Genomic DNA, 24872 nt, shown 5'->3' with positions numbered 1-24872 from the left:
GGGATATAGACATCACTGGATTGGGCAGAATTTATCGCCCATCCTAGATGCTCTTGAAAAGGTAATGGTAAGCTGCCTTCTTGAACTACTGCAGGGGTTTGATCCACAATGCCATCAGGGAGGGAATTCCAGGATTTTGATCCAGCAACAGTGGCAAACAGCGATATATTTCCAAGCCAGGATTATGAGTTGCTATGAGAGACATTTAAAGGTGGTGGTGTTTCCATGTATCTACTACTCTTGTCCTTCTAGTTGGAAGTGGTTGTGGGTTTGGAAGGTGTTGTCTGAGGATCTTTGGTGAATTTCTGCAATGCATGTTGTAGATAGTGCACTCTGCTGCAGCTGAGCATTGGTGGAGGAGGGAATGGATGTTTGACTTGTCAACATTACATGCCTCGCATTTTCCCCCACCTAAACTTTTATCCAAATCTCTGACGCCCATGTCCCAGTCACACCGAGTCATGTTAGCCATCACTCATCTGCCTGGTGTACTGCATTGGTTCCATTACAGCACCACATCCATACTGAAATTCTTATGCATGTTTTCAAATCGCTTCATGACATCCCTATTCATTTAAACTCTTCAACCCTATAACCCTCCAAGATATGTTCACTCTTGCAATTTTGGCCCCTCTGATTTTAATCATTTCATCATGGCTCACCACACCTTTAGCTGGCAAGATCCCAAGTTCGAGAATTAACTCTGTAACCTTCTCAGCTCTTCAAATCTGCTTTGTTTCTTGAAGAAAATGCAAAAAATTTCAATCTTTGATCAAGCTCTGCTTCAATATTTTTTGTTATGGCTCAGTGTAAAATTTTATTTGATAATGTTGCCATGAAATGCTTTGGGATGTTTTACTATACTATGGATGCTATATAAAATCTGAGTAAACAGCCATAGGGTCCTACAAGGCACGGTAGAAATTACCCTCTGTTAGAGACAAGTGGTAAGAGAGATTAAGGGCGAATTCCAGATTGATTTCAAGTATCTCTGGACATCAGAGCTGTCTAAGAAAAATTAGCAAACAGTGAAATTCACAGCTGACCTTGGGCAAACCTATGTGGGACAGCTCACAGCCGGGAAGCAGCTCAGTATAATTATAAAACAGAGGTACTAAGTTATCCTGGAGCAGTGTTTTTTTTTAGAGCAGCAAGACTATGCTATTTTCTTGGCCTGTAGAATGTTCAAGTGCAAAGATGGCCTTTATTAGAGTGATGTGCTTTTCTTGTCGGATGTGGCAGATTAGGGAGAGTTTCCATGTCACTGAGGATAATTCTGCAGCAAATGTATTTGTTATAGAACATAGAACATAGAACATAGAACAGTACAGCACAGAACAGGCCCTTCAGCCCACAATGTTGTGCCGACCATTGATCCTCATGTATGCACCCTCAAATTTCTGTGACCATATACATGTCCAGCAGTCTCTTAAATGACCCCAATGACCTTGCTTCCACAACTGCTGCTGGCAACGCATTCCATGCTCTCACAACTCTCTGCATAAAGAACCTGCCTCTGACATCCCCTCTATACTTTCCACCAACCAGCTTAAAACTATGACCCCTCGTGCTAGCCATTTCTGCCCTGGGAAATAGTCTCTGGCTACCAACTCTATCTATGCCTCTCATTATCTTGTATACCTCAATTAGGTCCCCTCTCCTCCTCCTTTTCTCCAATGAAAAGAGACGGAGCTCAGTCAACCTCTCTTCATAAGATAAGCCCTCCAGTCCAGGCAGCATCCTGGTAAACCTCCTCTGAACCCTCTCCAAAGCATCCACATCTTTCCTATAATACGGCGCCCAGAACTGGACGCAGTATTCCAAGTGCGGTCTAACCAAAGTTTTATAGAGCTGCAACAAGATCTCACGACTCTTAAACTCAATCCCCCTGTTAATGAAAGCCAAAACACCATATGCTTTCTTAACAACCCTGTCCACTTGGGTGGCCATTTTATGAATCCTGTTATGATGTTATGAATCCTATCAGATCATTTGGAGTGTCAGTCCAAGGCAATGAGGAAATTATAGGAGTGAGGGGGTGCAATGGATGGCTACTGCAGGAAGGGAGAGGTAAACCAAAGAAACTGTCAGGTAGATTGGTTATTTCCAGGAAAGGTAGGAGAGGGAGATAATAAGGTGTGGAGCTGGATGAACACAGCAGGCCCAGCATCATCTCAGGAGCACAAAAGCTGACGTTTTGGGCCTAGACCCTTCATCAGAGAGGGGGATGGGGTGAGGGTTCTGGAATAAATAGGGAGAGAGGGGGAGGCGGACCGAAGGTGGAGAGTAAAGAAGATAGGTGGAGAGAGTGTAGGTGGGGAGGTAGGGAGGGGATAGGTCAGTCCAGGGAAGGCGGACAGGTCAAGGAGACGGGATGAGGTGGTAGGTAGGTCCACCCACTGCATCACATCCCAAAACTAGCACAGTTCTTCCCCTCCCCCCACTGCAGCACATCCCAAAACCAGCCCAGCTCGTCCCATCCCCCCACTGCATCACAAAACCAGTCCAACCTGTCTCTGCCTCCCTAACCTGTTCTTCCTCTCACCTATCCCTTCCTCCCACCCCAAGCAGCACCTCCATTTCCTACCTACCACCTCATCCTGCCTCCTTGACCTGTCCATCTTCCCTGGACTGACCTATCCCCTCCCTACCTCCCCACCTATACTCTCCTCTCTACCTATCTTGTTTTCTCTCCACCTTCAGTCCGCCTCCCCCTCTCTCCCTATTTATTCCAGTTCCCTCTCCCCATCCCCCTCTCTGATGAAGGGTCTAGGCCCGAAACATCAGCTTTTGTGCTCCTGAGATGCTGCTTGGCCTGGGGTGTTCATCCAGCTCCACACTTTGTTATCTTGGATTCTCCAGCATCTGCAGTTCCCATTATCACTGATGCAAGGTAGGAGAGGGAGGCAGGTCATGGAGGAGTCTCCTGTGGCTACCGTCATCTCAAACAAGTGTGCTGTTTTGGTAAATGTTGGTGTTGATGGAGTGTCAGGGAAATGTAGAACTGACAGCCAGGTTTCTACCACCAAGACTGGCTCTAATGTAAGGAGGGGTCATCAAGTTCCAAGTGATTGATTGTGATAGAGGACATCTCTAGTCAGAGGCAAAGAGAGACATTTCTGCAGCCAATAGCGAGACACCAGAATGATGTGTTGCCTTCCTGGTGCCAGGATCAAGGATATCTTGGAGTGGGTGCAGAATATTCTTGAACGGGGGACAGACCAGCAGGAGGTTGTTGTTGACATTGGAACTAATGGCATAGAAACAGAAAAGGATGAGATTCTGGGAAGAGAAAGTAGGAAGTTAGGCAGGAATTGAAAAAGGAGGTCTTCAAGGGTAGTAATATCTGGAAAACTCCCCATGCCACAAGCTAGTGAACGTAGGAATAGAAGGATAAAGCAGATGAATGAGTGGCTGAGCAGCTGATGCAGCGGAGAAAGACTCACATCTTTGGATCATTAGAATCTCTTCTGGGGTAGAGGTGACCTGTATTAGAAGGACAGACTGCACCTGAATTGGAAGGAGACTAACATAGTGGTGGGGATATTTGCTAGAACTACTGCGGTGGATTTAAATTAGTAAGTGGGGGAGGGGGAGATGTGGGGCCTAGGGCGATAGTGATACAATTGGGAAAAGTCAGATAGGCAGGCAGGTAGTATCAAAGCAAAAAACAAGTTCGGACTGATAAATTAAACTGCATTTATTTCAATGCAAGAGACCTAACAGATAAGGCAGATGAACTCAGGGCATGGTTGGGAACAAGGTACTGGGATATCATAGCTAATACAGAGATGTGGCACAGGGATGGACAGAACTGGCAGCTTAATGTTCCAAGGTATGCTATGGGAAGAATAGAAAGGATAGAAAAGAGAGGAGGGGGAGTGGTGTTTTTGATTAGGGATAACATTATGGATTGTACTTCAGAAAGATATTCCTGGGAATATATCCAGGGAAGTTATTTGGGTGGAACTGAGAAATAAGAAAGGAATGATTGTCTTATTGGGATTGTACAATAGAGTCCCCAAAATAATCGGCAAGGAATTGAGAAACAAGTTTGTAAAGAGATCTCAGTTATCTAAGAATAATTGGGTGGTTATGGTAGGGTATTTCAACCTTCCAAGCATAGACTGGCACTTGGGGGAGCACATTGAGGCCGGTCACCATAATTCTATTTGTTTTAAAATAGTGATGGAAAAGGATTTACCCGATCTAAAAGTTGGAGGAAGGCCAATTTTGACAGTATTAGGCATCAACTTTCAAAGGTTGTTTGGGGGCAGACATTTGCAAGTAAAGGGATGGCTGGGAAATGGGAAACCTTCAAAAATGAGGTAATTAGAGTCGAGAGACAGTATGTTCCTGTTGGGGTGAAGGGCAAGGCTGGTAAGTGTAGTGAATGCTGGATGTCTGGAGAAATTGAGATGTTGGTCAAGAATAAGAAGGAAGCATTTGTCAGATATAGACAGCAGAAATTACATGAATCCCTGAAAGAGTATAAAGGCAGTAGGAATATATTTAAGATGGAAATCAGGAGGGCAAAAAGGGGACATAAGATAACTTTGGCAAATAGACTAAAGGAGAATCGAAGCAATTCTATAAATACATTAAGGACAAAGGGTAACTAGAGAGAATAGGGCCCCTTAAAGATCAGCAAGGCTGCCTATGTCTGCAACCGCAGGAGTATTTTGCAACAGTAAATGAGTATTTTGCATCAGTGTTTACTGAGAAGAAGGACGTGGAAGATATAGAACAGGGGAAAGTAAAAGAGATCTTCAGAAATGTCCATATTACAGAAGAGGAGATGCTGGAATGGCTTTAAACACTTAAAGGTGGATAAATCCCCAGGCCCAGATCAGGTGTGCACTAGAACTGTGTGGGAAGCTAGGGAAATGATTACTGGGTCCCTTCCTGGGATAATAAAGTGTGAAGCTTGACGAACACAGAAGAGTCTAGGCCCGAAACGTCAGCTTTTGTGCTCCTGAGGAAGGGTCTAGGCCCGAAACGTCAGCTTTTGTGCTCCTTAGATGCTGCTTGGCCTGCTGTGTTCATCCAGCTTCACACTTTATTATCTTGGATTCTCCAGCATTTGCAGTTCCCATTAACCCTTCCTGGGATATTTGTGTCATCGATCACCACAGGCAAGGTGCCACAAGTCTGGAGGTTGGCTAACATGATGCCACGATTTAAGAAACGTAGTAAGAAAAAGTTAAGGAACTATAGACCAGTCAGCCTGACATCAGTCATGGGCAAGTTATTGGAGAGAATCTTGAAGGACAGTATTTGCATGTATTTTTAAAGGCAATGACTGATTGAGGATAGTCAGCATGGCTTTGTGTGTGGGAAATCGTATCTCACTGACTTAATTGAGATTTTTTGAAGAAGTAATGAAAATGACTGATGAGGGCAGAGCAGTGGGTGTGATCTATATCAACTTCAATAAGGCGTTTGACAAGGTTCTTCCTAGTCAACTGGTTAACAAGGTTAGATCACATGGAATACAGGGACAACTAGCCATTTGGGTACGGCACTGGCTCGAAGGTAGAAGACAGAGAGTGATGGTAGGTGGTTGCTTTTCAGACTGGAGGCCTGTGACCAGCAGTGTGCCACAAAGATCAGCAATGAGTCCACTACTTTCTGTCATTTAAATAAGTGATTTGGATGTGCACGCAGGAGATACAGTTAGAAAGTTTGCAGATGATACCAAAATTGGAGGTGTAGTGGAAAGCGAAGAAGGATACCTCAGAGTAACCTTGATCAGATCTTGATGGGCCGAAGAGTGTCAGATGGAGTTTAATTTTAAAAAATGAGAGGTGTTGCATTGTTGATAAGGCAAATCAGGACAGGACTTATACACTTAATGGTAAGGTCCTGGGGATTGTTGCTGAACAGAGAGACCGTGGAGTGCAGGTTCATAGTTCCTTGAAAGTGGAGTCGCAGACAGATCGAGTAGTGAAGAAGAAATTTGGTACGCTTGCCTAACTGATTAGTGCATTGAGTATAGGAGTTGGGATGTTATGTTGCAGCTGTACAGGATATTGATTAGGTCACTTTTGGAATACTGTGTACAATGATGGTCTCCCTGCAATAGGAAGAATGTTGTGAAACTTGAAAGAATTCAGAAAAGATTTGAAATGATATTGCTAAGGCAGGAGGGTTTGAGCTTTAGGGAGAGGATGAATAGACTAGGGCTATTTACCCTGGAGAATCGGAGGCTGAGGGGTGATGTTATACAAGTTTATAAAATCATGTGGGAAATCGATAAGTTAAATAAACAAGGTCTTTTCCTGAGGGTGGAGATGTCCAGAACTGGAGGGCATAGGTTTAAAGTGAGAGGGGAAAGATTTACAAAACACCCAAGGGTTAGCTTTTTCACACAGAGAGTAGTGCATGCATGGATTGAGCTGCCAGAGAAAGTGATGGAGGCTGGTACAATTACAACATTTAAAGGCATCAAGATGGGCCTTTGAATAGGGAGGGTTAGAGGGATATCGGTGAAATGCTGGCAGATGGGACCAGATTTACGTAGGAAATTTATTTGGCATGGACAAGTTGAATCAAAGGGTCTGTTTCTATCCTGTGTGTCTCTATGACTCTAAGTACGGGACAAGGCAAGGAGGCATTCTTCCATGAGCCATTTGGAATAGGGAATGAAGTTATGTCACTGGGATCAATCTGTACAATACACTACTCATCTAACCATGATAAATTGAAGTTATTGTGGGATCATCAAGAGACTGTAGAGATTACCAAACCCTGATATAACAGTGATACAGATGATGGATTTAACCACAACTAAAGTGAGGCACCACCAGAGGTAGGTAATGTTCTAGATGTGAAATTGAGGCCCAGGTGATGAAATATTTACAGGTCAGATGTTCATCTTTGAACCATTTAAAATGCCAATGCTTACAACTAATTTAGATTCAGAAAATGGCTGGGCAAGGGATAGAATTGGTGTCAAGTGAGTAGCGTTTGTGGCAAGGATTGAAGACAAAACCTCTTACCAACATTTAATTAGTAACTACAAAAACTCTGGCTGATGTCTCCTGCCCTGAGTTAATGAAGATCAGTCAGTTTAGCTGGGAGAGTAGGAACGGCAGACGCTGGAGAATCTGAGATAACAAGGTGTAGAGCTGGATGAACACAGCAGGCCAAGCAGCATCAGAGGAGCAGAAAAGCTGACATTTCGGGCCTAGACTCTTCTTCAGAAGCTTTTCTGAAGAAGGATCTAGGCCTGAAACGTCAGCCTTCCTGCTCCTCTGATGCTGCTTGGCCTGCTGTGTTCATCCAGCTCTACACCTTGTTATCTCAGTTAGTTGAGCTGTTTTGTTTTTTCACTTTCGTATGAGATAATGTAGCTTTACACAGATCAAGAATAAAGCCTATATGTTTTTGCCAATAAGTTCAATATATTATTAATGAGATCAGTTTTAATTTTAGTGCAGGTGAATTACAGCCAGTGTGGCCAGAAAGTATATATGTGATTGCTAAAGTTTGTTCTACTGACCTTTGTAGAGGAACCACTCCATCCAATGTTTGAAGTCCCTCAGGCTACAATCACATTCCCAAGGGTTTCCACCAAGTTGCAACTGCCGAAGAAGTTCCAGTGGCTCAAAGGCCTCTCTTTCGAGGTTTGGCATCCTGTTTTCTTCCAAATTCAACCAAGTCAAGTTCTGCATTTCATCAAATAAGAGCTGTGGAATCTGAGAGAGGCCATTAACAGAAAGGTCTAACCTTTGCAAGTTAGTGGTCTTGTAGAAGATACTTTTATCCAGGCTTCGAATGCTGTTGTTTCTTAAGTTAAGATCAGTCAGGTTCCTGATATAATCAAATACATTTGCTGGCAATTGGTCCAGGAAGTTGTTAGACAGATCCAGTTTCTCCAATGTGGTAAAGTTAATGAATGTGAAAGCCTGCAAGCTGCTGAGCTTATTGTTGCTGAGTGAGAGAAATTTAATGTTTGATGGAATGTCTGTTGGAATGGTCACAAGACCTAGATTGCTGCAGTCTACTTCATATTTTTTACAAGAACAGTGTGTAGGACACGCTAACAAGGCTTCAACAATTGTTAGCAACACGAAAAATAAGCAGAAATGACCTGTGGAGAAACAGAAGCATGTGTTAATGAATTAGAAGTTTCAACAATTATGGAGGTAGGAGTTTTCTGCTTCACTTTGAAATTTGAAGGAGTTGTTTCATATCATTGAACATTTGCTAACTACAGTTTATGTGCCTGTTTTATTTCCTTGACCCAAGGACAGAACTAAGAAGTTTTTGGAAGCAAGTTGAGAAAATCAGATGATTTGTTATGGTGGACACTGCAGAGATTGAATACAATGGTTGTAGGAACAGTTGCTGAGAATAGTTCACAGTGAACAGGGGAAAACTGATACAAGTCTTACAATATTTTGAATCCTGGCAATTATTAACTGTTGTACAATAGACTGATAGTCTTTAAAATTGCAATTTGTTAAGACTAGTACAAAGGCTAATGTGGCATGTAATATGAAAGAATGAACAAATACCAGAGAGTGAACAGATATTAAGTATCACTTGACTGTCCTAGAGAGGGACACCTTGCACATTCTTTCCTGAAACACTATCAAGAGAGTAAGAATCCAAAGGTAACCCTAGATCTCCCAGGTAGTAATAATCAAAAAGAAAACTAAAAAACTTAACAAAATTACAACAATAAAATACAATAATGCGCTGCTTCACTTCTGAATTCGTTTCACTTAAGAGTTCATTCCATTTGCCTTTAATACTCGACTAACCAGAACTAACTCTGGCAGAATCTTCCACACAAATAAATCTTTCTGACTCTTGCTGGCTACCATTTGTATGTAGCATATGACCATAGGGAAACTTGCATTGAATCTACATTAAGCTCAATTACAGAATCGCACAGAAATTGAGGAGAAATGGAGTCAACACTGAGTGAGATCGTAAGATATCTAATTTCCAAAACATATAAGCTCAAACTTTGACAATGAAAAAAGCTTGCCAGTTTAAAGCTTTCCAAACTAGTGGCAATATGTCCAATAATCATAAGGAGTAGTAATAAGGAAAATAGTGAATTGTTTTATAAAACAGAGCAATGCTGTTTCTGAAATGAGTTGCAACAGGGCGTGATATTATTCTTGGTAATCATGAGCAATTTTGTGCTTGAGAATAGCGCAAATCCTGAGGAGTATTAGGTCATTTGTAATGTGAATGTATAATATTATAATGTATAATTATTTCTTTCAATTATCAGTTTTGTAATAAAAGGCATGATTCAGGCATTTATTAATAAATGATCACTTTGAGATGAGAGAGAACAGGCAGACTTTGCTTTTGCTCTTTTATACATTATGTCTTGCCTTTGAGATTGCTGAAAAACCAGGGAATGCTACTGGGATGACATGTCCATTCTGTCAAACGAAAGATTTCTGATTTAAAGGACCACAGCATTCTTTACAAGAATTTGGTAGTACTTTAATTTTTGAGGTATCGAGAAGGTGCTCAAGAAGGTTTCTTACAGGCCTCATTTACACCTAAAAGTCTAATTGTATTAAAAGAACTATTTGAAGTGAGCTTTCCAAAATTTGGGAGGAAAAGGACAGTCTCTCCAACCAAGCAGGTGTGGATGCAATGACCAAAGAAGTAAACAGCAGGAATGTGATCCCTCCAAGCATGGAACTCTGCCCAAGGAAAATCAGATAATCAGACTCAGACAGTTGAGTCACAAAGCACTTTCGAGTGCCAAGCCTCACAATTAGACTTAACTAGTGTTCTATTTGACAACATTTTTAGGTTAACTCATTGTACAGCTCCACTCATTCCTCCCTCTACAGCCACCTCATCTTTCCATCTGAATACTCAGACCTATCTATTTCCCTTCAACACCCTTGCCTCAAGATAACCCTTCACAAATACTACTCTTTCCGCTTCACCACAGAAATCAAATATGTGGCAAGTAACTCACCTCCTGACTCGCCCAGATCTGCCCGCATTCTACACGTACAAGTCAGGACTGTGATGGAATACTCCCTACTTGCCTGAATGAGTGCAGTTCCAACAAAACTCAAGAATCTTGATACCATCCAGGGCAAAGCAGCCCACTCAATTAGCACAATATCCATAAACATCTTTTCTCCCCACCAGTCAGTAGCAGCAGTGTATACTATCTGCAAGATGCACTGCAGAAATTCACCAAACATTCTTAGACAGTACCTTCTAAACCTACAATAACAAAGTGTGGAGCTGGATGAACACAGCAGGCCAAGCAGCATCTCAGGAGCACAAAAGCAGACGTTTCTGGCCTAGACCCTTCATGCAGTGGGGGAAGGGGAGATTTTGAAGCTTGTGAAGTCCACATTGATACCATTGGGCTGCAGCGTTCCCAAGCAGAATATGAGTTGCTGTTCTTGCAACTTTCAGGTGGCATCATTGTGGCACTGCAGGAGGCCCATGATGGACATGTTGTCGGAGGAATGGGAGGGGGAGTTAAAATGGTTCGCGACTGGGAGATGCAGTTGTTTGTTGCGAACCGAACGGAGGTGTTCTGCAAAGCGGTTTGTTGCGAACCGAGCGGAGGTGTTCTGCAAAGCGGTTTGTTGCGAACCAAGTGGAGGTGTTCTGCAAAGCAGAAACCTGCAAACCTTCCCCCACTGCATCCCAAAACCAGCCCAGTTCTTCCCCTCCCCCCACTGCATCACAAAACCAGCCCAGCCTATCTCCGCTTCCCTAAGCTGTTCTTCCTCTCACCCATCCCTTCCTCCCACCTCAAGCCGCACCTCCATTTCCTACCTACCACCTCATCCCGCCTCCTTGACCTGTCCGTCTTCCCTGGACTGAACTATCCCCCCCTGGATTGACCTATCTCCCCCCCCCCCCATCTCCTCACCTATACTCTCCTCTCGACCTATCTTCTTTTCCCTCCATCTTCGGTCCGCCTCCCTCCTCTCCCCCTATTTATTCCAGTTCCCTCTCCCCATCCCCCTCTCTGATGAAGGGTCTAGGCCCAAAACACCAGCTTTTGTGCTCCTGAGATGCTGCTTGGCCTGCTGTGTTCATCCAGCTCCACACTTTGTTATCTTGGATTCTCCAGCATCTGCAGTTCCCATTATCACCTTCCAAACCTACAACCACTTCTATCTAGAAGGACGTGGGAACAACATCACCTGCAAGTTCCCCTCCAAGCTACTCACCATCCTGATTTGGAAACATTTTGCAATTCCTTCACTGTCACTCCTCTCTAACACATGCAATGTGGTTGTACCTGCAGTGTGTAGACTGCAGCAGTTCAAGAAGGCAGCTCATCACCACCTTCTCATGGGCAACAAGGGTTGGGTAATAAATGCTGGCCCATTGAACAATGCCAACGTTTCTCAAAAGAATAAAAATAGACATGTTCTTCCTCCTCTCTGCTTTCACTTCTTTCAGAAGACAGTGCTCAATCTGGTAGAGGCAGTGACTGAGGGTGGAGTTTGGAGAGGTGGCCCTCCAATTAGAGAAATATCAGGCATTGGCAATTTGTTCCCACCTTCTCCATTGGATTGGAGGTCTTGTCTCAGGAGATTGCAGATGTCAAAGTTGCCTGTCTTGAGAGTCTGAGCCCCTGAGGCAGTAGTGTTCAGATATGTTGAGATTTGCTTCCTTCAACCTAGTAATTTCCCCCTTCTATCTGGATTTTAGTTCAGTTACCTTTTCCTGTGGAGGCGCATATAACTGAAAAGAAGACAGTTGCCTCTGCTAGTTGTGCTGATGCTGATGGTGTTGCTTCTGCCTGGATGGAGCTGCAAAGTATTGCATGCATGCCGTGTTGAAGGCTGGAAGCAGCGAAGTTGCTGAAGTGACTGAAGGCTTAGATAAATAAAACGAAAAGAAATTGGCAATCATTTAACAAGAAGTAAAGATATTCTTTAAGAGAAGAAGTACAGAGAAGAACAAAGGTCTTCAGTGGTGACAGTTTTAATGACTGAACATTTCCCAACTCCTCATTTTCCCTGAAGAAGCTCTATCTGCTGGACACTGATCTTGGTGACCTCTGATAATTTGAGAAAGAGGTGCCTTGACTGGAAAATACAAAATTCACAGCCTTCAGGGTTTTTTTCTTTAAAGCCAACCACTTCAAACACATTATAACATACATCTGGGACACCTGGGTCTTGAACATGGACCTGCTGGAAAGGTAGGGACAAGACTCTCCTAAAAAAGGTCTTAATTACTTATCCATCAGATACAAAGGTTTGCCGCAAGTGTCTTCAATTCCATTCAACCAAACCTGATGGAGACTGGGATGATATTTGAAATTGGAATGGATAAAAGAAGCCATGGTTTGCACTTCTCTTAATAGGTTTTGCACGTAAATTATTCAAAGGGAAGTCTCAAAAGTGATATAGCAGGAATAATTGCAATAATATAAATGCTTCATAATTACGGAAGCAAAAGAAATTTAAACATTTCACAAAAAAACTCAAAGTTGAATTTTATAACCTATTTGTATTTTGTTCTTTTTGTATGAGACATTACCCAAATGTCTCAAATGTGTTACAGATGGTTGTTCTTCCATGTAAACCAACTCTTCACAGCTTTTCTAAATGATAATTGAAAACAATAAGGCAAGAAGTTTTGGTATCATGGTAGCTGTAAGTTGTGTTTGACAGTTTATTAGTGTCACATATTGCAAACAGTGGGTGGATGAATCTTCAACTAATCTAGCAAACAAGTGCGACCTATTTCTGTTTTATCGAGAAGTTAGGTCTGCTGTTTGAAGCTGTTTGTTGCAATGAATTGTTGATGGATTAGCGAAAATCCTGAGAAACAAAACAACTTCATAATTCAATTGCAGCTTCCATGCAGAATACTAGACAAGTATTACATTTGAATAGGTACCTTCACACTCTTCCTATTCTCTCCCACTACAGCACCCTGGCTTAGTTGACCTGTTCTGACTACACCTCAGGTATCCACCTCTTGCATGCAGGGTTGAAAAGTAGGAACAGAAGTAGGTAATTTAGCCTGTCAAGACCACTCCACCATTCAATGAGATTCTGGCTGATCTGATAATTCTCAACTCCACTTTGTTGCATTTTCCCCATAACGATTGTTTCCTGGAACAAAACATTATGGAACTGATCAAGAAAGAAGCTAGACTTTGCTCTGTGTAATAAAACAGGGTTTATTAGTATTTTGAAAGTAGGAGATCATTTGGGAAAGAGTGTTCATGCCATGATAGAAATTCACATTTAACTCGAGAGTGATATACATTTGAAACTAGACAGTTAAGTTTACATAAAGCTAATGACACAGGTAAGCAGGAAGTGTTAGCTGAGCTGGTAGAGGAAATTCAATTTTAAAAAAGGTGTGATATTAGATAAGCAAAGTGAACATTTAAAGAAATGTTCCTTACATGAACTTACGTTTCATTCAGAAATAAAGACATTACCAGAAATCTCCAGCAAGCTAAGAAGGACATAGATAAATTTAAATTAAGAGAAAAAGCTCAAAATAGCAACAAGAAATTTAAAATGCCTGTGAGTTGGGGGAGTTTAAGAACCTAGCAGAGGATGACAAATGGAAAATGAGAATGAACAGCAAGAAATATAAAAATGGATTGTGCTACAGGGTGAAAGCTGTCTGTATGGAAAGTTTTCAAACATCAGGCCTAAACCCAAGTGAAAGCATTCTCATGTATTAATTCTGGAAAGAACTTTAACTAGCCATGCAGCCTGAAAATTAGTGTTTCATCTCTTTCCCAGTTACAGCCTCGAAACGTCAGCTTTTGTGCTCCTGAGATGCTGCTTGGCCTGCTGTGTTCATCCAGCTTCACACTTTGTTATTTTGAATAACGGTTATTTACATATAAATATGCTACAACAAGTAAGGAGACTATTTTGACAGGGAATCATTTAATGATTATAGCTGATCATTTAAGCCTTTTCTGGAATCTAGCCACTCTCAATCAATTCACCAACTTCTGTGTTCTTTTCTTGAATGTGCCCCTTATCTTGTTTATGGAATTTTATTTGATTTATTCTCTTTACGTTTTTTAAACTTTGAAACTTAGAACTACACTGAAACTGAAAATGTTATAGAGGGACTTGAAAACGTGACCAAAACTATGAAATATTTTTTCCCACTTGTCTATGAATTGGGAACTAAAATAGTCCAAATTTAGAATTGAAGTTAGAAGGTGATGGAGGAGTTAAAAGGATTTTTCAAAATTATTATAAAGATTATTTTAAAATCATCAACTATTGAAGCTCAGTTAATCATGAAATGAAGAGGAATTCAAGGGAACTTTTGAACAAAATTACAGCTTAAAAATGTTACTAGGACAGATAGTTCAAATGTGAAGCTCATAATGGTATAGGCATGATGAGAACATCACCTTTTGTGCTGAAATTGTGTTTTCTATTCCTATTATCTGCTCCTTATCCTTTCATCATTTCCAGAACCTTGTAATCGATATAGAAATCAACAATCAGGAATGTGTTAAATAAGGGTCATCAAAAGGGATGTTTGATACTCACATGTGCAGGAGGCCTTCCTCCCCAGCTTCATTATTTCATTTGTCACAGGCTCCATATTTAAGAGTTGTTGATTTGTGTCTTGTGACTGATGTTGTGTGGAATCGGCTTCACAGTGGTGTCCAATGTCACAGTTCAGTAATAAAACCAGTGCTTTGGTCTCCGAAACTAGAAGAAGGCATTATTTTGTAGATTATTAAATGTATTTTGTGATCTTAACCAACTATGTAATTTAATCAGTTGTAAAGCATTGTCCAATTAGATGTTGATACAGTGAAACTGCAATTATAAATGCCTGTTCCAACTCGTTCTGCTTTGACCTTTATAAAACTGTTATGTTAAACCACTAATGCTTTGACACAGGTTGAAGGTGACTGATCTCAACCATGCTAACTAAGGAAGGTGGCTCACCAGCCTGTGCCTGGTCTACTCATGTCTATTTTCAGCAGTAAATTATAAAGCATCATCAGCAGACGTTTTGGATTGCCATTTGCTATGTGTGAGCCAAGGCAGGGGACTGGAGTTGAAAAGTTCCTTTAAATGTAAAACAATCAGCTATTTTACAGAACCATTTTAAAAACCCAGGAAGAGGCTTTTGTGTGGCAATATGCTGAATTCAAGTAACATAATGCGAAGAATCAAAGGCAGTAAACCATGTTCCAACACACTGGAGTTAATATTATATTTTACAGGAGATGAAAAGTGCAATTATGTGGCTATGTAGTGTTTCTGCTGAAAAATCTAAGCCATTTTGAAGGAACTTGTACATATTGCTCTCTGGTCAGCACACATTAATTCAAATAGGAGGGGCCATGGGTTCTGAAGAACTTCTGGCTCCACAAGAGAACAAAGAAAACAACAAAAGAATTTACATTTTCATTATTAGGTCACTCATTGCCTGCAGTTAATAGGTATAGAATGTGTAGTCTGTGAGACCTAAGAATTGTGTTGGACTGCTCTGTACTTTATAGGAAATGTATTAACATATTTGGATATGGCTCCTCTTGAAACATGTAGATGTCTGGGTCCCCTTGAAAAATTCCATCTGGTGGGGACAGAGCAGAAATTGTGGGGTATGTACACAATGTCACAATTTTCCAATCATCTTTGGGACACAGGACAAGACCAGGAAAATGGAAGCAATATTCAGCTACTGACTGCTGTTGCCTGGCAGAAGATCTCAAAAATTATCCCCAATTTTGTTTTGTGCAGTTCAGGTTTTCAATTTTCTGTAATATAAATAGAACAGTGGATAATTTGCACTGATTTGATTTGATTTGATTTATTATTTGATTTGCTTTATTATTATAACACGTGCCTATGTACAGTGGAAAGTTTTCTTTTGCACGGAGTACGGGTAGATCATACCATACAAAGAACATATGGTAATAAAACAGAGTGACGAAAACAAAGTTACTGCTGCAAAGAAGGTATGCAAAAAGCAAGATTAGGTTTGAAATCTGAGAGGTCCATTTTAGAAGTCTAATAACAGCGGAGAAGAAACTGAAACTTGTTGATAACAGTGTTTAAGCTTTTGTATCTTCTGCCTGACGGAAGAGATTTGAAATGATTGTAACAGAATGGGAGGGGTCTTTGATGATGTTGGCTGTCTTTCCAAGGCAGTGGGAAATGTAGATGGAGTCAATGGATGGAAGGTTGGCTTGCGTGATGGATTGGGCAGTGTTCACCACTCTGCGGTTTTTCTTTACTGGGTTAGAACAGGAGCATTCCTTTCTTCTCTGACAGACAGTTTTGGATCAAGCCCATGTTAAGAGCATAAGATCATAAATTAAGAGGATTAAAGTCTATCTTCACAAACTGTAAACCTCTTAAGTCAATGAATTTGGCCATGTTCAAACTGAATGCTTATGGTTAATCATGCTGCAAAACTGAACAATTCAGCCTAAACTTTCAGTGTCACTCAGGGATGATGTAAGAGTACTTGATGTAGGAAATGGTAGCGAAGTAGATAAGTTTATTTATCTAAAAGGTGTCTTTTACAGTGCAAAGGAGGTAGCTCTGGATGTGAGTTTGTCCACAATTGTCCAATCATCATTGGGACTTGGGACCTGGAAAGTGGAAGCTGTAAATGTTATATATCATGTCAAAAGAAGGAGGTGAAATGCTAAGAATTCAGCCAATGGGAAAATGTTAAAAGAATGAGGTTGCAAAATTTGTCATCAGAATATTATGCTGTTCACATAACTGGAGCCTGAAGATGAAAAATTGAAGAGTTAGCTCCACCAACTTCTGGCATGGCCTGCATTGACTGCTATGTTAGGATGGGCATACTGTATGGGTCTACCATAAGCAGCATATAAGTCAGGCAGCTTGTCTGCATCCAAGACTGATTTGACAATCAACTTATGTTTTGAAGCTCATGGGTCCTGTTAATGCCTGTGTATAAATGAGGGGAGGCAATGGCCAAGTGCTGTTATCACTGGACTGTTAATGCAGAGACCAAGATAACATTCTGGGGACCTGAGATTGAATCCCTTTGAGGCAGATGGTGGAATTTGAATTCAATAAACCTATCTGAAATTAAGAATCTAATGATGACCGCGAATCCATTGTCAATTGTTGGAAAAACCCATCTGGTTCAGTAATGTCCTTTAGGGAGGGAAACTGCTATCCTTACCCAGTTTGGCCTACATGTGACTCCAGACCCACAGCACTGTGGTTGAACTCTTAAGTGCCCACTGGGCAGTTGGGATGGGCAATAAATGCCGACTGGCCAGCAATGCCCTTATACTGTTAATGAATAGGTGGGGGCGGGGAAACACACACACACACAGCAGAACATGTATCAATCTGCATGTTTTAGTTTTATAATCAATGTGTTCAGGTATGCTGTGATACACCTCTGGAGCAAGTGGGACCTGAACCTAGATCTCCTGTGCAAAGGTAGGGTTACTATCACTGCAACACAAGAGCCCTCTGCCACTTTTATCAATTCGGCATTGATTTCATTCAGGTCCTAGGTATAAGTGATGAACTCATTTGTTATAAAATGTAAGGGAACAAACTGAAAGAGATGTTAAAGACATACAATATGCAAATAAAATCTTTTAAGCATTCTATCCTTCACCATCTGCCAAATTAAGTCCAAACACAGTGGCAGAGAATGGTTGCCTACAGGTGAAAGACACTATAATGCTTTCAAGATAATAGCCAATTGGATTTTGGTTTTATGGCAAATGGTAAAACATAAGTTTAAATTACTGAGATTCTCAGAGACTACGCCATGTGAAAAGGGGAAGAATGAGACTGACATATTGGAAGGATAGAGTTTCCCTTTGAGTGTGAATGCCATGCAGAACTGGTGCTTACTACTTTACCATAGTGATTAAGATGGGAGGAGTGCACTGTCTTTCTCAGCTCCACTATTCTAGTTTATCCAGTTCCTGGTATTGCCATTCATAACCTTTATTTATATGTATTAAATTTACAAACACAAATTAGCAGTGGAAAGATCCATTTGCCTCATCAAGCTTACTCTATGACTAAGCTGATTGTGTTTCACATTATATATTCCCATCTATCATCGATAACCTTTGATTGCCTTACCCAACATGAGTCTATCTATCTGGGCCTTAAAATATTAAGTGACCCCATGCTTAAAATAAAAAAGATCTACCAAACATACAAATTTAATAAACACAAAAGAATTATAGTGCCGTACAATTATATGGCATCTGCCACCCCTTGGCCCATTAGACTACCTGATCAAGGACACATTATGCTCAGATAACCTTCTTCACTGTCTACTACACTACCAGTTTTGGTGTCATCTGCAAACTTACTATCTATTCCTCCCATATTCACATCCAAATATTCATTTAAATGACAAAAGTGGACCCAGCACCAATCCTTGTGGCACACCTCTGGTCACAGGCCTTCAGGCTGAAAAACAACCCTCCACCACTATCCTTTGTCCTCTACCTTCAAGCCAATTTTGTGTCCAAATGGCTAACTCTCCCTGGATTCTATGTGAACTAACCTGGCTAAACAGACTACCATGTGGAACCTTGTTGAACCCTTGCTGAAACCCACAGGGACAATGTTCACTACTCTGCCTCCATTAATTTTCGTTCTCACTTCTTCAAAAAAACTCAATCATTAATTTATTATAAACAATATTCTTATCAAATAATATAAGACTGGATGAAACACTCAGTTTGTAAAATGAAAATGACCCAAAATTCATAGACAAACATATGTCAAGTAAAAGGAAAAAGTGAATTTCTGTCTGCGGCGATTCACTTCGGAAATAAAGCATTTGTCCAATATGTTTTAGCTCTTGAAAGCAAAGAAAGAAGTATAAAGTGTGGAATATCCAGACAGCATGACATCCTGGCACACAAAAGTTAATGTCACAAGCTTGGGCAGATATCTCTGGAATCTTCACCAGCTCAGGAAAGACTCATTGACGATTTTTACAGCCACATGTCAGGAGGATAATTGAGGTCCAGTGTGAATCAGGGCTCTGGGTACTTTGCTGGACCCATGACACAAAGTTTTTCAGAAACAGAAGAGCAGGTCTGGCAATGGTAGAGGTGGTGGCTCTTTTCCTTCCCCAGGCTGACCATCACCTAAAACAAATCTCCAAAGCAGAAGTTGCACCCTGACAGGCAGTAACCAAGACTCTGCAGTAAACAAGCAGTTATCAAAGATATGACTTTCAAGAAATGCCTTTTTAAAAATATTAAATTTTATGACTGAGGAAAGAAAGCGAAAATTCTTCAATATAGTGAAGATTCCTTTTGCCGTATGTTTGACATTACAAATTCTTATTATCAAACACCTCTAACAGGTAGCTTATTATATACTGTATGGATTTCCTTTTGTTTGCAGCATCATATTGATAAAGCAATAAAATATTAACTCAAACCAAAGTAAGTACACATGACAAGTATACTTAGGATTTAAATATCACATTATAAGCAAATTGTTCCAAGTCATAATTTCTGAACTGAACAGAAATGTTTTATGACATAATTGGAACTGAATTATGTTGCAAAAAATATTTCTATAATGTCATTTTGACCACAAGCAGCTTTGATCTCAAAATAGACTTGTGCTATGCAGTATATGACAGCTAGACTGAACTGGAGTATCTGGTGACTTAATCCATTTGAAATTATTGTGTAATGAAAGCAAATAAAATGTATTGAGATGTAAGATTAATATACCTCTGTTTTTCTATATGTATTTGTTTTATTCACTTGTCAGACATCAAAGATGTGAAAGATGATATGTACACTTGGAAATAAAAGGTGGCAGTCCTTTCAGCTGATGTCTCTGAGCCTTCTTGGTCTAACTTCAGAAAGGCACAATAATTCTGTGCTGTGAAGGCGTGACACTGAAGTGGTATATCTATGACATCACAGAAATTAAGCAGACTATGCTTTTATTTTCTTGGTAGGTAGGTTTGTGATATTAGTGAGGGAATGTGGGAGGGAAAAAAAACAAATGTGAAATTAGACATAAATCCATGAGGTAGATGTGTAGCAAAAAAGGAAGTGTTGCAGGTAGAAAGAGTTCTAATTTATTACTGTCTTAGAAGAGGATTTGAGTTCAAAGTCTGGATTAAGCAGGTGTGATGAGTAATTTTGCAGTTTGGTGATGGATCTCTGGATTTCAAAAATTGCTGTCGAATTATTTGAAACATCAAATATTGCAAGTTTATATTACCTGCACCTTATTTTACCCATAATAATCCAGGTTCATTGGAACTTCATTTGTTAATAGAACTGGAAATCATATTACAAGCATTTATAAATAACTTGGGGTCATTTGATGCTCAAATGTTTTCCTTTTTGCAAGCCTGAACCCTGATGTTGCATTTTCTTTTCACAGTATTAAGTGCATCTTTTAATTAACCTGTACAATGAATATTCACTTAGTTATTTTTAGCTGGTACTAATCATAGATCAGCGTTATTGACATAGTTTTAAAACTTGGGGACATAATTTTAAGGCAAGAGGGAAAAATTTACTAGGGAGCTGAGGGGCAGCTTTTTCACGCAAAGGGTAATTTGTATGTGGAATAAACTGCTAGAGGAAGTGGTAGATGCATTTACAGTTATAACATTTAAAGACATTTGGACAAGTACATGTATAGGAAAGATTTAGAGGGACATCAGCCAAATGCAGGCAATTGGTACTACAATCAAAGAGTGATAGAGGTATATAGCATGAAAACAGACTCTTTGGTCCAAATCATCCATGCTGATCAGATATCCTACATAAATCTAGTCCCATTTGTCAGCATTTGACCCATATTCCTCTAAAAGCTTCTGATATATCCATCTAGATGCCTTTTAAATGTTGTAATCATACCAGCCTCCACAGCTTCTCCTGGTAGCTCATTCCATACATGCACCACCCTCTGTGTGAAAAAGTTACCCCTTAGGTCCCTTTCAAATCTTTCCCCTCTCACCTTAAACCAAGGCTTCCAGTTTTGGACACCCTCATCCTAGGGAAAAGTTCTTGTCTATTTACCCTATCCATGCCCCACATGATTTTATAAATTCACCCCTCAACCTCCGTCACTCCAGGAAAATAAGCTGCAGCCAACTCAGCCTCTCCCTGTAGCTCAAACCCGCCAGCCCTGGCAACGGTCTCGTAAATCTTTTCTGAACCCTTTCAAGTTTCACAACATCCTTCCTTTAGCAGGAGACCAGAAGTGCATGCAAAACTCCAAAAGTGGCTGAACCAATATCCTAGACAGCCACAGTATGACCTCTCAACTCCTATACTCAATGCACTGACCAATAAAGGCAAGCATACCAAATGCCTTCTTCACTATCGTATCTATCCTCTTTTGTTTGATTCTATGAATCTTTGACTCTATTAATCAGAGCCTGCACTTTTTTAATGCCTGTCCTTTGAATTCTAGAAAGAATATCAACAATTGCATGTTCATTTTTCCATAATATTTTCAAGGCCAACCAGTTACAGTAAAGTTTTCTTTAGAAACCAACACTGGCAGCCTGCCCTTCTTCACATATTGATGTATATTAGTCATGCTATATGACACGTTATTTTTGCCTAGGTTTCTAAACTTTTGATACAAAATAACATTTAAAATTTCCTACGCATCTCTGTTAGTGGAAATGTGCCTTCAATTTTACCTTAAAGTTTGCATGGGAAGGCACTTCCCCAATAATAGATAGTGTAATTTTACTGCTTGAGCAGCACAAGATGAATCAACCAGTGCCAAGGGAATTTTGATCTTTTTAGTGAAGTCATTTTCTAGTTTGTCTGTGAGATTGCCTGCAGCCTTTTGTACACATTCATTTTCTTCTGGCTGTTGCATCAAAAATTGAGTCTTCATTTGCACTTCTTCCACAAGCCTCTCCAAATATTTGATTACTCCCTTACTTTCCAGTTTCTTTTTTGATCTCTTCATTGAGCTGAGCAACTACTCTGATGGGCTCTATTGCCTTTTGTTTCAGAGTCATCTATAGAATTTTTACACAGTTTGACAATTTTACATGGGCATTCTGTTCATTTTGTAATTTTTCCTCCAATGTTTCTGACAGCTTTTTAAACTCTATCCATTACTTAATATTGTCCTTAACTGCTGTAAAGTTTGGAATGAGTCTTTCTTACCACGCATTTCATCCTAAGTGGTTAGCATAGCTGCCTCACAGGGCCAGGGACCCGAGTTCAGTTTCATCCTCCGGTGTCTGTGTGGAGTGTGCACATTTTCCCTGTGTCTGTGTGGGTTTCCTCTGGGTGTTCCAGTTTCCTCCCACAGTCCAAAGTTGTGCAGGTTAGGTGGATTGGCCATGCTAAATTGCCCGTATTGTTCAGGGGTGTGGGTTAGGTGGGTTGTAGGGTGTTGGGTCTGAGTAGGATGCTCTGAGGGTTGGTGTGGACTTGTTGGGCTGAAGGGCCTGTTTCCACACTGTAGGGATTCTATGAATTCCATGATGAATCACAAACTGAGTTCAAAATACTTATTGTTCTTTTTGTGACAATGATCCAGTAGTTTGTTACGCTAGGTTTTGAATTTGGCATTTAACCAACTGTTCAGATTTATTATCAATTCCTTTTCTAGCTCAAGGGATATTTTCATGATATATCTGATCCTTGCATTTCATTAAGTTTTAATTGAAGATCTATCTTCATGGAATTAGCTTCTTTAAGTTTTCATTTGGAAGTTCCATGACCCCATTCAAGTATTTTACTTCTTGTAACCAATGTTGAAGCGTTTTCACCAGGTATCACTCTTTATTAGGTACCTAATCTTTTGTGCATGAAAATTGGTTCTTAAGTTGGTCAGTTCTTCAATTGTATATAATCAGCAATATTCTTCTAATGTTTGGCCACGGTGATTTTGGGAAGTTTAGCATGATCAAGCAACTGCTGCAGCACAATCTTTGCCATGTTAGCTGATCTTCTGTATAATTCCTTAGCAAAATAAAATATACCCCTTCAATAGGAAATGTTGAACAATTCTCATAATAGCAGCTTAGCTTACAGAGTCACTTTTAACTTAACTTCTAAGAAAGATGCAAATACATAATTCCAGAATGACTGAGCAGCCCAGGTGTATCTCAGAGTATTGATTTGTTTAATAATAATAAAATGTTGGAGACTATCAGGAGATCTGGCAGCATCTGTAAAGTAAGAAACAAAGCTGATATTTCCAGGCTGATTTGACTATTTTTCACAAGGGACTATATCTTGAGTCACCTAAAGCTAGAATAGTTGAATGTACATTTTTCTAAACTTAATCTTTTTAATGTTGTATTTCCTCTCAAAGCTTCCTAAACAGTGTCATGTTTCATCACAGAATTCAGCTTCAATACTTCAAACTGTCAGTGTTTTTAGTCCCAATATACTATCAGTTTAGTTGTCTTGTCAAACTTATTAATCGGCCTAAGATAACAAAGTGTGGAGCTGGATGAACACAGCAGGCCAGCAGCATCTTAGGAGCACAAAAGCTGATGTTTCAGTCCTAGACCCTTCATCACCCTTATGATGAAGGGTCTAGGCCCAAAACATCAGCTTTTCTGCTCCTAAGATGCTGCTTGGCCTGCTGTGTTCATCTGGTTCTACACTTTGTGATTTCGGATTCTCCAGCATCTGCAGTTCCCATTATCTCTCATTAATTGGTCTGTTTCTTCTTTGGCTGCAAAACCATCTTTCTGTGAGGATCTGGTCCAATTCATCAGGACTCAATTAACATCTTCCAAGTAAGGCTACTGATGTGAAATCCCTCCTAATTTATTCTGCTTAATATTTACCTGAACCTATTTAAAGAATCACTTCCAATCTAATTTCCATTTAAATTTATGAATCACAAATATTCAAATTCCAGAGAACTTCACCTAAAAAAATCAACATGTATGATAAGGTCACCGGTCTGTCTTTCTGTTTGACATCAGTAGAACACTGTTGAATCTGTTTTAAGCTGAATATGACTTATTTTCAGCAATTTGGACTGAACTGAATAACACCATACCCTCATTGTGTTACTCAACCTATAAGTGTGCTTGTTTAATTTGCACAGTTTTCCTTCTATCACTTTTTTTTTGGCAGTTTCAAAAATACTTCTCTTTGAAATTTTAATCCTGAAAATATGCAGCCTTTGTATTGACTGCCTTACATTTTCCATGAGTATGCTGCTAAAAGAGCTAAAGGTCACTTCTTTTACAGTCGGAAAATCTACTCGAATTTTTCTTTGAAATACTAAGTTAGTAGTCTGACTATTATGCATATGCCCCATCAGGGAGCACTGTCCCCTACTTGGTACATCATTGTACACACCAATTTTTTCCCAGCTCTCCAACTCTTTTTGTTTGCATTGTTAATTAACTCATCTTCTAATTTGTAAACACTACAACTTCTCAATTGTAAGGGCTTCTGCTCCTCATGGTAGTCATAATCTGTTCCATAATTCTTGACCTTCTCAAACCGCCACCAGTCCTCCTATTTATTCAGGATTATGCCACTGCTATAATCAGAATTCCTTTTTCCCAAGGATCAAAGGGTATGTTCACTCCAGGACAATCTCAGAACTTGTACAGCATTTTCTTGCCTTCCACATTTATATTTCATTTTATCAATCCATAGATCTCTGATTCCTCACCTTGCACACTTTGCTAATATTTGTAGATGCCAGTGGCTTTCCTTGTTCTCCCTAGATTGGGGATATTCTTCCATTCACTGGTCTGTTCTGGCATTGGTGTTGCTTTTGGTGACAACTTTCAATTGTTGACCTCTGGGGCAAAAAGCTTTATCCTGTATCTGTGTATTTCTTTATCTATGTTCAGTCAGCTGTTCATCAGCCATAACTTGTTCCACATAATTGTCCAACATTCGTGCCTGTGAATTATAGTATGCC

At 40.2% G+C, this 24872-nt stretch overlaps 2 protein-coding genes across 14 annotated transcripts in view; one reads left to right on the top strand and one right to left on the bottom strand.

Moving 5' to 3' along the window:
- LOC125460896 (voltage-dependent calcium channel subunit alpha-2/delta-4-like) overlaps positions 1-24872 on the top strand; it is a 403518-nt gene that overhangs the window by 232815 nt on the left and 145831 nt on the right. The gene's annotated exons all lie outside the window — the stretch shown is intronic.
- LOC125460897 (leucine-rich repeat and transmembrane domain-containing protein 2-like) overlaps positions 1-24872 on the bottom strand; it is a 91888-nt gene that overhangs the window by 5773 nt on the left and 61243 nt on the right. For all 5 annotated transcript variants that reach the window (XM_059652390.1, XM_048549086.2, XM_048549084.2 and 2 more), the window contains 2 exons: positions 14517-14681; positions 7505-8095 (listed from right to left, as the gene is read on the bottom strand). In XM_059652390.1, the coding sequence (XP_059508373.1) occupies positions 7505-8095; positions 14517-14571 (646 nt within the window). In that variant the 5' untranslated portion in view covers positions 14572-14681. The remainder of the gene's footprint in view (positions 1-7504; positions 8096-14516; positions 14682-24872) is intronic.

This window comes from Stegostoma tigrinum, chromosome 18 (assembly GCF_030684315.1).
Source record: "Stegostoma tigrinum isolate sSteTig4 chromosome 18, sSteTig4.hap1, whole genome shotgun sequence".
NCBI lineage: Eukaryota > Metazoa > Chordata > Chondrichthyes > Orectolobiformes > Stegostomatidae > Stegostoma > Stegostoma tigrinum.
The sequence above is the reverse complement of the archived record's forward strand: the minus strand, read 5'-3'. Positions and strand labels throughout refer to the sequence as shown.